This window comes from Tinamus guttatus, unplaced genomic scaffold (assembly GCF_059628265.1).
Source record: "Tinamus guttatus ecotype Peru unplaced genomic scaffold, ASM5962826v1 Tinamus_guttatus_pri_ptg000223l, whole genome shotgun sequence".
In the NCBI taxonomy this organism is placed as follows: domain Eukaryota; kingdom Metazoa; phylum Chordata; class Aves; order Tinamiformes; family Tinamidae; genus Tinamus; species Tinamus guttatus.
The window spans coordinates 885,235-898,573 of NW_028288757.1; the positions used below are offsets into that span (position 1 = coordinate 885,235).

The 13,339-nt window shown below is 45.1% G+C and overlaps 1 protein-coding gene across 2 annotated transcripts; it reads right to left on the reverse strand.

Moving 5' to 3' along the window:
* Positions 1–1,827: 1,827 nt before the first annotated feature.
* Positions 1,828–13,164, reverse strand: ANKRD13A (ankyrin repeat domain 13A). Of its 2 annotated transcripts, XM_088525057.1 has the most exons (17): positions 13,034–13,164; positions 12,200–12,278; positions 10,736–10,789; positions 9,930–10,062; positions 9,655–9,779; positions 9,216–9,261; positions 8,659–8,802; positions 8,033–8,228; positions 7,619–7,685; positions 6,666–6,747; positions 5,874–5,932; positions 4,829–4,959; positions 4,213–4,370; positions 3,597–3,713; positions 3,256–3,407; positions 2,922–2,986; positions 1,828–2,133 (listed from the first exon to the last, which is right to left on the reverse strand). In XM_088525057.1, exons 5-17 carry the CDS (start codon positions 9,742–9,744, stop codon positions 1,935–1,937), a joined length of 1,506 nt encoding a protein of 501 aa, XP_088381183.1. In that variant the 5' UTR covers positions 9,745–9,779; positions 9,930–10,062; positions 10,736–10,789; positions 12,200–12,278; positions 13,034–13,164; the 3' UTR covers positions 1,828–1,934. The 2 variants fall into 2 exon arrangements, with proteins under 2 accessions (XP_088381183.1, XP_088381185.1); XM_088525059.1 differs by lacking the exon at positions 10,736–10,789 and having other exon boundaries at positions 13,034–13,099.
* Between the last annotated feature and the right edge of the window lie 175 nt (positions 13,165–13,339).

A 13,339-nucleotide genomic window follows, 5' to 3' on the forward strand; every position in this document is an offset into this window, starting at 1 on the left:
AAATCACAGTTAAAACACAACCCAGGGCATAAATATTTATCCCTCCATGGAAGTGAGGGCAGAGAGACGCGGCACCGACCTCCTAAGTATAAAGGATCTCTGCTTACCTCCGAACCTGGAAATGCTCAGCAGGAATAAGCAGCGTCACACAGATGCTTTTATAAAGGCAACAGCACTCTTTATTTCCGCTGAAGGAAGGAGAAACCCTCTCCCCCTCGCGCCTTGTCAGAGCTCCAGGCCGATTCCTGTCCGCGCTGCCGCGACCCGACGGCTCCGGCCGCGAGCGGGGCCGTCCAGCCCTCCTGCAGACACAAACCAGCTCCTTAGGGACACAAGCCACGTGGCTCCCAACGCGCACAAGCCACGTGGCTCCCAACGCGCATGCTGCAGAGATACCTGCCCTAGTGCACACCGAAGGAATTTTAGCTGTTTTACGTAAAAATGGATTACTGGTTTAAAACTGCGTTCCAGGTTACCAACCATCTCACTGGTGGTGATCATTGCTATTTTAGAGTGATTTGACACTGGTTAACAGTTGGTCACGCAGAACTGCCCTGTTTTGCCCACGTAACAAGTGCAGGATGAGACAGCGGTATTAGACCACATGTACCATAGGTTCTTCACACTTCTGCCAGCCAGGATTAAAAAATATTGCTCACGTTTGGCTGAAGTAAGGCTTTCCTGTGGATGTACATCGTGTAATTGCGGAGTGCACTTTAGAGTCACAGCATAAATACTGTAAACACTGACAGAAGTGCAGACAAAACACTTGCAAATATACAGTCTGACTAAAGACCTGAGGAAAGCTGGTTAAAATATACTTTTGAATTGTTACAATACCCTTTTTTAATGAGTGTACTCTTATTGGCTTAAAATCAATAAAAAGATTCAGATAAAAAAATATATGTATTCACATGAAGGATGAACATTTGAATTTTAAAAAGCAATAGACACATTTCCCTTTCAGATGACAATTATTAAAACTTATTTCCCAATAAGTGTACATTAAAATTCCACCTGATTTTTTTGAGTTTAGCACCCACACGCAGGCACGCACGCATGCACAAACGCACACACAGCATCAGCTCAAGAAGCACCTGTACCTACCGGTTATTTTCTTGCTGCCCTCTGACTAGGTGAACTAGCTGGTTTTGAATCACTACAGAAACTGCTACCTTAAGAGACAGATGGTCCCGTTTCAGGATCTAAAACGTTACTGGCTTGTTTTGTCCTTTTTCAGAAAGCACTAGTTTAATCTTGAGCTTGGATTAGCTGTTCAAGTATAAAATTATCCCTCTTAAGCATAAGCATGTGATAAAATCTTGGTAAGTAGAGAGGAAATATCCTTAGTTGTGTATAAACAAACCTAAAAGAAAACATCTGTCAGCACGATACACTGTCAGCATGAAAGGCTATGTATGAATGTATGTATGTGTGTGTGTACATATATAGGTAGGTAGATATCCCTCCAGGTAAGAGAAGCACAGTCAATGGCTTTGAATTATTCAGAAATGACTAAACAGTGACTATTTCTTTGGTAAGTAATGAAGAAGCTTCCCCCAGACTCCCCATAGATCATGTTCTCAGGCTCGATGGCAGTCCTACATCCTGATGCTAAGCAAATTTCCATCTGCTCTTCCATAACGTGTTGATGTCAACCCTGCTTCCCAAGGGAAGAGTGCCTGGCCGGCGAGCCAAGCGCAGGTCCCCGTGTTCCCGAACTCCCCTCAGTTCAAGGAGTCCTTTTTCGTGGATCACACTGCAGCCCACAAACCAACAGGCTCGGACCCTCGTCTCATGCTAACGATGACGATCAAGAAGGCAGGTGAAATGTTTACTTCAGTAATCCAGGAGTAGTCCTCAGGCTGATAGCTACAAAAGCTTTCAGTTCCACGCAGCTTTGGTCATCCTCGCTCCGGGAGATCCCCGCGGAGTTATTTTTCCAGCAGGGAGAGCTGCAGGACTTGCTGGAGCTCCGCGTCCTCCTCCTCGCGCCGCCGCCGCTCGCGCTCCTCCTGCTCGCGCACCGACAGCTCCATGGCCAGCTGCAGGTCCTGCTCGAAGCTGGAGGGCTCCCCGGGCGAGCTGCCGCGCGACGGCCCCGCGCTGCCCAGGAAACTCTCCTGCAGCGCCCTGCGAACGAAAGCGGCGTCAGGAGCGGAGGCGGCGCCGCGGGCTCCTCCTGCGGCGATCCTCCCTTCCGCCTGCTCCCACACGGGAAGCCCTTTCCTGCAGGGAACGCAGCCGTTCTCAAGGTGGGAGAGCAAGGACTTGCAATGGCTACGAAGTTCTCAGGATAAAACTGTTCTGACTCTGTTTGAAGATTCCTCAGAATATTCTATACCCAGTAAATCCCTAACAGCTCTGTTTTCAGGGGGCTTCGAAGAGGATTCTCACCTTGTTTAAAGGTGCCATCACTCCCAAGTACACAAAGCACCAGGACACAGTTAATAGTGAGCACAAACATTTCTTTGTGCTTAGCTACAGGGCGACCCCCCCAGGATATTTCTCAAGGGTCCGTTAAACACGTTGCCAATTTTGTACCGATTACATAATGATTTTGAAATTAAATAAGAGCTACCCTGAAGTGTTCAGTACCTAATAAATATTAAACTTACAGGGACCAAAGCCACAGTTCTCAATTGTGCTTATTTTGTTGAGCAAACAATCTCAGCTATGTGTCTTCCACTCCTACAGCTCAGCAAAAGGATCATGTTATATAAACCAGAGAGGCCTAATCTGAGGTTCTTATTTCTTGAAACAATAAAAACCTATAAGAACAACAGGAAAAGAGCCTCAAGTTCTGTGCATCTATACCTGAACAGACATTTTTTTAAAAAAAGCAAGATTCATTCATGCTACTGTTGGAAATAGTTTTGCTTTATCACAGCATGGCTTGATATGGAAGCAAAAAGTGTTACCTCTGATACTGTAAGTTGAAGTCCTGTGAATAGGCGATCGCTCCGTTGGAGTGCAGTCCCATTTCCTAGAAACACAGAGAGGGGAAAGAGCCCACAGCAGTTAGCAGACTTGCAATGCAACTCCAAGACAGAGTGACTTAAGAGTTTCTTTTGCTTTTCTTTTTTCTTCTCCTTTTTTCCTTTTTTTAAATTTATGACTGTATTTTTTCCTCCTTGGAGGTAGTTAATAAAAGTAGGTCCTACAGAACTTTTTCCACACACTGGTGCAATTTAGAGGTGCAACCACCTCTCTGTAGACCCTGCAAAACCGTTAGAGTGGATTGCAGACACTTACTTTACTTCCACTGGATTCCAACAAACTCTGCTGAATAGCAAATTGCATAATCTCATTATCTTCATCCTGCACGTGTATGTTCCTACCATCATCTTGGACGTGGTAGGATTTAGGGATCTCGAACACTGACTGGTCAACCTCAAAAGTAGCACCTGGAGAAGCCAAATACAGTTACAAACACGGCATGGTGTATTTTTACAATTAAAAAAAAATCTGATGGATGTTTAAACTCAATTAAATTAACCCAGAGGCTCTGAAAGACTTACATGGCAACCAAGCACAGCAGTAGGAAAGAACACACAGAGGAGGTGACGCAGCCACTGCCTCTTCCCAGCTCTTACCTGACGAGTCGCTCTGGGCACCTCCACTGATCTGTGATGCTGGTTTGTCAGCTGTCCTGCAGCCATTAACATTTTCAAACGTAATTCGGGCATTCAGCACGTGAAATAAGGGAATCTCTATAGGAAAGAGGACAAGATTTCTATAAAAAGGGGAAGTCTGTCACTCACTTCCACACTCGCAGCTGCTTCAAACCCATATGGTTTACTGAGTGTTTTATAAACACCATCCCATAACCAGGAAGCAAAACGTAACCCACGTCAAGAAGTTGCACGTGGTCAATCTTGCTCTATTTCTAAGTCTTCTCAGATTTTAATGCAAGTTTTTAATGATCTAAGACACTGGAGACAGAAGAAAAAGATTAGCAAAGAGCTAGCTGTAACTGAAATATTATCTTTAAAATTGCATTACCCTGCTGGCCCTTCAGAGTTAGCATATAAGGATCCCCAGACATACACACAGATTATATCTCCTGTGCTTGGTTCTCACTTGGAGAGATAGTTAAGATGATGTTTACAAAAAGCTTGAAAATTGAAAAAAGAAGCTAACAAACTAATGTGTTGCAAGCACCAGTAGAATGGAAATGAAGACGTTAAAACAAAAGATGCTGAACATTACCAATTTTGACAGGAAATCCTGGGGGAAATTCCAAAGTGATGAAATCCTTAAGTCTGGCAAAATGAGCACTAGTTCTGGCCATCAGATCAATGATTGGAGTAACTTGTTCCATGAGAGACAAGGGGAACTCTTCACTCATCCACAAGGTTGCTTTAAACCTGTAAGATCAAGTTGCATAAAAGCATCCTAACTTGACAGTTTTGGAAGAGGCACAAAGTGAGATACCTGACATTGTCCCCTGCTTCATACAGCTCAAGGGACAGAAGAGTTATTGCACTGAGAAACCAAACTGCAGTCTGGTCAGTTTAAAGACAAGGTACAAGAAAGTATTGTACCTTGCAATAATAAGTAATACCTTACAAGAGGTAAGGACAGAATTTGTGGAAGTTACAGCACCACTCCACCTGCTTTCCTTCACCCAGGAGGAGAATTAGAAGATGGCTGAATAGCTCAAGATAACTCTTCTGATTTTTGTTTTTTTTTTTAATAAAAGGGAGCAAGGAGAATTTCATCAGACATTTGGACAAAATTGTATTCTAAATATTAGATGAAGAAAGAAATTTCAAAAGAAATTCGAGACACACAAAAACAGGAAGCAGTTAAAAGCATTTCTCACTTCTGTGTTCTAATGGTGACTTCTTTCGGTCTTCCTATGTCCCTCTCTTTCAAGTCAAACTCTGGGTCAAAATACTCCTCCAGAGTAATAGCAGTAGGATTGTTAATTGTGGCATACTCTGTTGTTAGATCCTATAAGGTAAAAAGAAAAAAAAAGTACAGAATGAATAGGCAGTGACTACTATAAGAAATTGTTTCCTCTTGTGAAAGAGCTCCTCTAGTTTAGCCATCAGTGATATGTAGACACACACACACGATTTAAGTCTGACTTAACAAGCACTTTCCACGGCAGTTAAAAATCTCCAAGCATTTTAGGGGCAACAGAATCTACCTAAAAGCCACCTTATGGTGTGCCAATTAAATACCTCAAAGGTAGGAAGTGTTCAGAAACACACAAGCTACAACACTTCCAGCTCCCAACCCTTTTTGAAAGGCAAGCTCTGAGGGGGTATTTTTAACCCAAAGCTCTAGATCCAAGTTAACATCTCCACTGATATCTTGATACAAAGCCAGATGTTTGCAAGCCTTCTCTGCTGTATGTAACACAGGGGTTCAAGGCAGTCTTTGCTGAAGCAACATTGCAATCATATTGCAATCATCTGCAACACGCATTTCACAGCCATTGAGGACAGAACCTTTCTGGGTTGCTGGAGAGCAGCCTGCTCCTGTGCCATTTCTCTGCTGGTCACTACACCCACCCATCTCCCAGCCAAGGCTCCTGGGGGCTGAGGCTCTTTGTCTGTGGATATTTCTGCTCAGATTGAATCTGGATGCCACCAAGAACTGCGCTTGTTCAGATTTACCACCACTGCTAAGGCCCAGCTCTCGCTTTGGTAATGCATTCTATGCCCTTCTCTGGGGAACCAAGCAACTGCTACCCAGAAAGGAAGAGTACAGGGTTAAAACCAAGCGAAAATCTCCTCAGGGAGAATTTAAGCCTCAGTACAGAAATTGCTGAACTGCAGAAACAGCTCAAACACACATCTTCTATGCACACAGATGTCTACGCTGCAGTGACCCGTGATGAGAACGGCAAAGACACTCACCTGAGCACCATACTCATGCTCCACTGTACCCAGAAAGGATTCCAGGGGATTCCTGTCAGCTTCAGACAAACAGGAGAAAAAGACATGTTATCTATTATTATTGAGCAGCCCTAAAATTCATGTGCACATGAGTTAACAAGCAAGGCTGCTAACCCAAAGTAAAGGAGACAGTTCAACATTTAGGGGAAAGCCCAGCTTTCCCATAAGCTTTGGCAGAAAAGACCAGGACCAAAATGTGACTGAACAAAAGAGATACAAGAAACAGAACAGGAAAGGGTTTGCAGTTGTTTCTATAATAAAATAACTCTAGTCTTTCACAGTCCTCCTTCCTGGGCCCCAAGGTAAATCAATGAAAGGCAGGTTACCATGCAAGGTTACTGCCTGATGTGCTTTTTACTCCAATTTAAATATTATAAAAACTAAGGGAACTAAAGCCAAACAGAAAGCCCAAACAAAGAAAACCCACATGAATCTTGTGGTCATGGCTAAAATGAAGTAAAGGCACAAAAACATCCGAAAACAGATGCTGAAAAACATGGAAAAAAGTGCCGACTTTTAAAACTTTCAATTGCTTTGAAGGGTTTTTTTCTTCCCCTCATCCAGATGCAGCTAGGATAAATAGTGGCCCTTACATATGATAGGAGTCAAGTACTGAGCCATCTCAGTAGCAAAATGTGAAGCTAAAGCAGGGCAAGATCAGCGAGTAGAGTGTTCCCCTTGATCAGCCTGCAACTACACAGAGAAGGCATGGAGGGGTTCTACTTCATCCCATCTACCCTCTAGGAAAGTTACCTTTATATCTTTTCTTCTCCTCTTCTGTTAAATGTTCCGTTCGGATTCGTGTGACTACGTTCACATTGTTTGCAGTGTACACCTAAAGCAAGAGGAAAAAAAAAAAAGGCACAACACAGGCTAAGACAGCCTTCTCTTTAGAGAAGATCACGAACACACATCTAAAGGCAGGATCAAGAAGAGTTTATCTCCTTCTTATGACAAATATCTCAAACACAGAGTTGATCAGCAAGAAACACTGCCCTTTTCACACGGGAAACGCCATGTGCTGTTTATACAGCCCCGTGCAGAGGTGACACTGCACAGCCACCTGCTGGCAAACGGATCAAACCAGAAAACTGCAATCACGTGGCCAAGTATCTCCAGATAACAGTAATTTTTCAAGCATCCTACACCAAGGAAAAAGCAAAAGGAGTTGGGCCATTGATTTCAACGGCAACAGAATTTAGCTTCTCAGTTTGCTGGGAAGTAAATTTATGCACTTTTAAATAGATTTTTGTTTTCCTTCAATCCAAACCAACTTAAGAACCAGACAAGCATTTCCTTTCTTGCTGAAAAGACTCCTCACCTAGGCAGATTTTACAGGAGAGACTGGGGAAGAAGAGTCAGACTATGTCATTTCTAAACAAAAGGTCTTCCAAATCTCCTGGGGAGTTCAGTTATACAGGAACACGAAAGATGCCCCGTGTCCAACTGAACAGTCCCACAGTCTAATGAGAAAAGCCTTCATACAAATCAGTGAAGCTGTTCAGCACTACCTTTACTGTGAAACAAAACTAAAATAAAGAAAGTGCTGAATTCTTGAAGTTTCTCACTCCTGCCCAGTTCTGCTGGCAAAATGAGAAAGCTCCAAGGGGAAAGTTTAGAACCAAAGATACTCGGGGAATAAAGGCATAACATGATCACACTGCAGTTAGCTGTGAGACTTCTTAGTTGTACAGAAGAGATTTTACCTTTGCTTCGTAACCATTCACACCTTCTGCCTTCTCCGTCCTCCATACCCAGAATCCAGATGTGGTTCTGACAAAAAGTGAACACCACAAGTGTCTGTGCAGTTGCATTTCTACACAGCCCCAGCCCATTTGCTCTAAAAAGCTTTGAGCAAACAATAACTTATTTGATTAGCAACGCCAGACAAAAGCACAAGACAATCTCTCCCCAGACACACGTGCCAAGAGGAGGCTGAGAAGACCCTGCTCCTCCTGTTCTTATTCAGTTTATGGCCAAAGCAAAGAGGTTCACAGAGATTTTAGGTCGGGAGTTAGAAGCCTGAGCCACAGCAGAGGAGAAACTAAAACTTACTGAATTATTTTGTCTAACAGCCATGATTTTGTAGTCTATTTCTCATGATAAACTTTGTATCTTACCTCTCAAAAGCAATATTTTTGGTATCAAGGCACGTATTAATAATCGGAGACGTAAGGCGTCTTTCCACATCTTTTCTTTTCGGTGTCATAGATCCCAAAGTCAAACGCTTCATGTGTTGGGAAATCTCAAAACGTTCCGTTGTAACAAATTTATCATCATGATTGATCTCAATTAGCTCTGCCCAGCCACCAGTATCTGTTAGAACAATACATCTCATCATCTGTAAACTTGCCAAGAGTATTTGAGAAGGAAAAAGTGAACAGGGTATATACACTCCATATGAAAATGAGGCTGGAAGTTAATTCATTGTATTTTGTAGTTATATTGGATAGTTTTTAGATACATCTCCAAATCAGGTTGTAGGTTCTTTCTTTGGATTTTGGAGGAGGGCAAACGGGAAGGGGAAATGGTAGCCTTACTCCCATATTTTGTCCCCAAAAGGCAAAGAAATCAAGCTCTTAGGTTAAGCTCCAAAATACTGACACTACAGATCATGAAAGATGCACAGAAAGCTTTTGTTGAATATACACATCCTCAACAGGTCTTTTCAAGTAGAACTGGCATTTCTCTTTGTGGCTTACAATGCATTTGGTGATCAATGATTCAGACGTGCTAAAATATTTACCTTCTCCCTTGAAAATTAAACTACGCCTTCCTCTCTCCCAGCTCATATTTTCAAAGCCCAATAACGTGATATCCACCCGGAGCTTGGAACCACTCTTCCAGATGCGGCACACATCGCTTGGACACACTCTAGAAACAAGTGGGACTATAAAAGAGAAGTATGAAATATTTTGAGACTAAGTGCACAGGAAGTCTGAACTCAATCAAAAGCTATATTCCTAATACAGGAATTGCTTAATGAAGTACTCCAATCATTGCTCCAAAAGAGGCAAGGCTGGTCCTCTTTACCCTTAAGGACGAGGAACTTAAAGAATTAAGAAACAATGCTATTAATTTAAAGAAAAACCTTCAGCAGCTCTGACAACACCTGCAGTTTCCATTAAAAGAACATTTTGTACAATCGAAAGATAAGCTAAATAAAGCTCTGAATATTGAGAGTAAAGATAAATACTAGGGGCAAGCAAGGAAGATTCCAGCAACCATATCTCTCTGCACATCTTTTGTCACAGAGAAATCTCTCTACCATTTAGAAGAGGTGACATTGATCAAGGTACTTACCCCAGCTAGTAAATTCCCATTTCATTTCCACATAAAAGTCAGGAGTCTGGGAGAAAACAAATAGTTTTAACCATAGCAAACCTTGAGACCTTAAACCTTAAACCTTAAAACAATGAAATTGAAACCAAGAGATAAAAAGACATTGGTCTAGCACAGCTGCTTTGTACTGAACTATTCTTCACTTTTTCCCCCTCCTGCTATAAAAGCAATAAGTAACAGCTTCAAGATTCAGCCTCTAATGCTGGAGTTCATAACCAACCATTCCAAAATAGCGAAGGAAAATAACTCTGACTATTGGGCATACCAATTGAAGAACAAAAATCACACAAATTCAGATCAGCTGAGTTCTAATCTCTGCTTATCTGGTTTCCATTTATTTAAGCTAACTACTTTGCACTTCTTGTTCCAGTCTGTAATTCTGATTCAACTAAATAACCACCTCGTTAATCTTTTGGAGTAATTCAGGAACTCCTCCAAGCGTCATAGATGTTTGCTGGTAGTCCCGATGCTGCAAAATCATATGTACCATCTCTGGATCTCCTGTACTGACAGCCTCATGTAAAACTGAAAGAAATCAAGACACAAGCTGGTTTCAGTTTGCTTTTCAAACAAAACATACTATATATATATATATATATTAAACAAAGCATTCAAAAATACAACATTTACAACTGAAAAAATGTTAACATACAGCTTCTTCCAAGCTCTCTTTACCTGTCCATCCCTGCGCATTTTCTTTGGTTACATCTGCCTTGTGTTGAAGAAGCACTTTGGCAGACTCTATATAACCCAAGGAAACAGCAAGGTGCAACAAGGTCCGGCCTCGTGGATCACGTTGATCAACATCCTGTTGATATCCAAGACAGGAATGAAACTACAGTTGTTCTATCAAATGCAATTAACTGGAATGCACTGAGGAGAGGTCATTGAAACAAAGCTTGACAGCAATAACCTAAAAGGAGTCAGTACTCCCATATATCAGTTTGTGACACCTAGTCAGCTCAGCTTTCATTAAGGCTGCTGCATAGCCCTCCTGCACTCCCTACTGCCCTCCTGAAATAAAAGTGAAGCAGAACAGGGCCCAAAAGTCTAACAGGATGAGAACTGGTATCACCGTAAAACGTTACACAAAGGGAAATGAGAAGCATCAAGAGCTCAGACATTATTTTCCCTTCTGCCTCCCTCCAGAAACTGCCTCATTTGGAAGACAGGAGTTTTATTCTTTGGGTTTTGCACCATGACAGTCAACAGCCTGAGAGACCACCAGAGGGTAGAACTGTATGATAGGACACGTTAAAATCAAGAGGGAAAAAAAGAAAAGAAAATAAGACAGAGCAACAGGCCATACAACTCTCACTTTGTATATGGAAGTAAATGGTAATTTACAAAGCATCTAACTGACACACACAGCACAACGAGGAGTGAGTGCATTACACAAGCCATAAAAAAAGGAAAAAAAAAGAAAAAAGTAACTACACAGGCGTAAATATCCAAAACATGCAAGCACAACATACTCATACCTTACATATTTTTCACTATTAGCTTAGAGATTTGAAACAGAAGAGCATCTATAACTAAAGGAAAAGGGGAAAGTCAATAGCAGAATAAGAAAGGAAAGTTATTATGGTTATCAGACAGCATCAGGTTTGCAAGATCATACACGCAGTCGGGAAAGCTTCATTGAGAGCATTCTCTTTTCACTTCTGTGGTCAAATAGTCATTAATTTATTTCCCCACTTCCTACAGCTCCAATGTCTACCACACCGACAGGTAATGCACTCTTAAAAGAATAAATCCTTCCCGATTTTCTCTGCTGCTGTTACAGATAATGCACATTCTGCTCACCACCGGCACAGCAAGCGCAGCTGCCTGCTTCTTTGATTCTGTCCCCCGCCTCTTCACAAGCAAGAAGCTTATCCCAAGGAAGCAGGAGGCAGCGTTATCTTTGGAATACTTTTAAATAACTTGTCTTTTTTTTTATATATATATATAAAAACAGATAAAGGAAATGAGGCATTTTATAATGTTGCTCATTTCCTTACAGTGTGCAACTTTTTGAGGAAGAAGCAGCACTTCACAGAAGTGGGTGCTAACCAAACCATGGCCTTAGACTAAGAAAAGGCAAAATTATCCCTTTTTAATCAGTTTTTCAAGGATGAGAACATTACCAAAATAGAAATAAGTACAAGAAACAGCGCGTCATTAAAATTAGGGATTTTAAGCGGGGCCTCAGATTACACGAGTTTGCAAACTAGCAGCTGCATTCCAAAGATCCCCCCGCAGGGAAGGGGAACATGCTCCAAGCAAGCGTTAGTGCGCCGGGTGCGCGTCGGGGCCGCGAGTGCCGCGCGGTGCCGCGCCGGGAGCTGCGCGCGCCCGTTCCCTACGTCACCACCAGCTCTCCCCGGGCTGCTCCCCGCACAGGGCCGGCTCTGTGTTTTCCTACTCCACAGCCTCAAACAATGATCCGTTCTTTAAACGGAGATGCTGAAAACATTCCAGCAAGTGTAAAACTGCTGCCCCTGCAGTCCCGGGCAGCAAAACAGCCGTAAGGACTGCTCATCCCTGGCAAGATAGTGGCCAGTTTCAGCTTTGGCAGCAGCATGCTCATTTTCCTCTAAGGTAAGCAGTATTTGCTGCTCCTCTGGCCCAGAAATCTTTTACATCCATCATATCTGATCTTTCTGATCTCTTTCAGTCAGTTTGGGTATTTTCTATAGAGCTATTTTGAAAAACACACTTGAATGCTCCGAGTGTTGCTTTACAGATAAGAACCCAAAGTCTAAGAAACAGCTTAGATAACAGAAGGGGTATCTCTGCATCCTCTCACAGCACTACCCCAAGCCCAATAGCTGGCTAAGGAAAAGGGGCCTGGGTGCACACACAGGGGCCCTTCTCCCCACACAGGGGCTGGGAAGGGTGCACGAAGCCCTGTGTGACACCACGGGGCCACCAAGGCTGCGGGGCCGGGGTGCACAGGTTACCTTATCCCGCAGCTCCTCGTCCAGCCGCCTGTAGTCATTATTCCAGACCAGGACGTGCAGGGGAAACTTGCTGGTGGCCCTGGAAGGGGAACTCGTCACGCAGCCCGTGGGAGGCAGGCGCCAGCCCTCGTCATCCCCCCACCTTTATTTGGGGGGCCCCAAATACCCTGGGGGGGGGGGTGTCACAGGCTCCTTGTCACTCCGATCCCCACCTCTCTCAGGAGCAGCATAGCTCACAGATCCCTCCCCCCCAGGCCGTGACACCCTGCAGGGCCTTCACCTCACCCCAGACCAAGGGGTGGCCCCCAGACCCACATGACTCCAACTGCTCCCCACAGCCCCACATATCTAGGGCTTCCCCCGTCCCAGCCCCACACATCTAGAGCTGTAACCCCCGCCCCATCCCTACGTGTCTAGGGCCATTCCCCTCCCTCAGCCCCACACGTCTAGGGCCGCTCACCCCCACCTTGGCCTCCCGCCTAGAGTCGCTCCCTGCTCCCTTCAGCCCCTCATGCCTAAGGCCGCCCGCCCAGCCCCACACGCCTAGGGCTGCCCCCCTCCTCCCTCAGCCCCACACATCTGGGGCTGCCCCCCTCCTCCCTCAGCCCCACACGTCTGGGGCTGCCTCACTTTCCCCTCAGCCCCACACGTCTGGGGCTGCCTCCCTCCTCCCTCAGCCCCACACGTCTAGGGCTGCCCCCACTTTCCCCTCAGCCCCACACGTCTAGGGCTGCCCTCGCTTTCCCCTCAGCCCCACACGTCTAGGGCCGCCCCCCTCCTCCCTCAGCCCCACAGGCCTAGGGCCGCCCCCGCCCGCGCGCGCCGCGGCCTCACCCCCGCCCCGTCTCTCCTCCTTCCTTCCCCTCCAGGGCAGCGGCCTGCGCGGGAGGGGGGTCCCCCCTCGGCTCCCCCGGGCTCCGCCGCCACCGGCGCGCTCAGCGGAAGAGGAAGTGCCCGCTCCTCCCCGCGCCGGGCGGGCACACGGAGCGGCCCGCCCGTCCCGTCGCCCTGCGCACAGGGGCGGCCGTAGGCACCAGGCACCATCTTGCGTGAGGGCGGCTTCACCACCGCCATGTTGGGTGCGGGCACAAGAGAACACCTCCTTCGGCCAGTTCTACCATGGCCCTGTGGAGTGACCGC

Excerpts from the sequence above, each read along its gene's own strand:
- ANKRD13A (XM_088525057.1), bottom strand. The coding sequence starts at position 9,744 with ATGGTACATATGATTTTGCAGCATCGGGACTACCAGCAAACATCTATG. Across the intron at positions 8,803-9,215 it reads ATGGGAATTTACTAGCTGGG|TCCCACTTGTTTCTAGAGTG; the intron begins GTAAGTACCTTG and ends TCTCTTTTATAG. Across the intron at positions 3,408-3,596 it reads TGCCCAGAGCGACTCGTCAG|GTGCTACTTTTGAGGTTGAC; the intron begins GTAAGAGCTGGG and ends TGGCTTCTCCAG.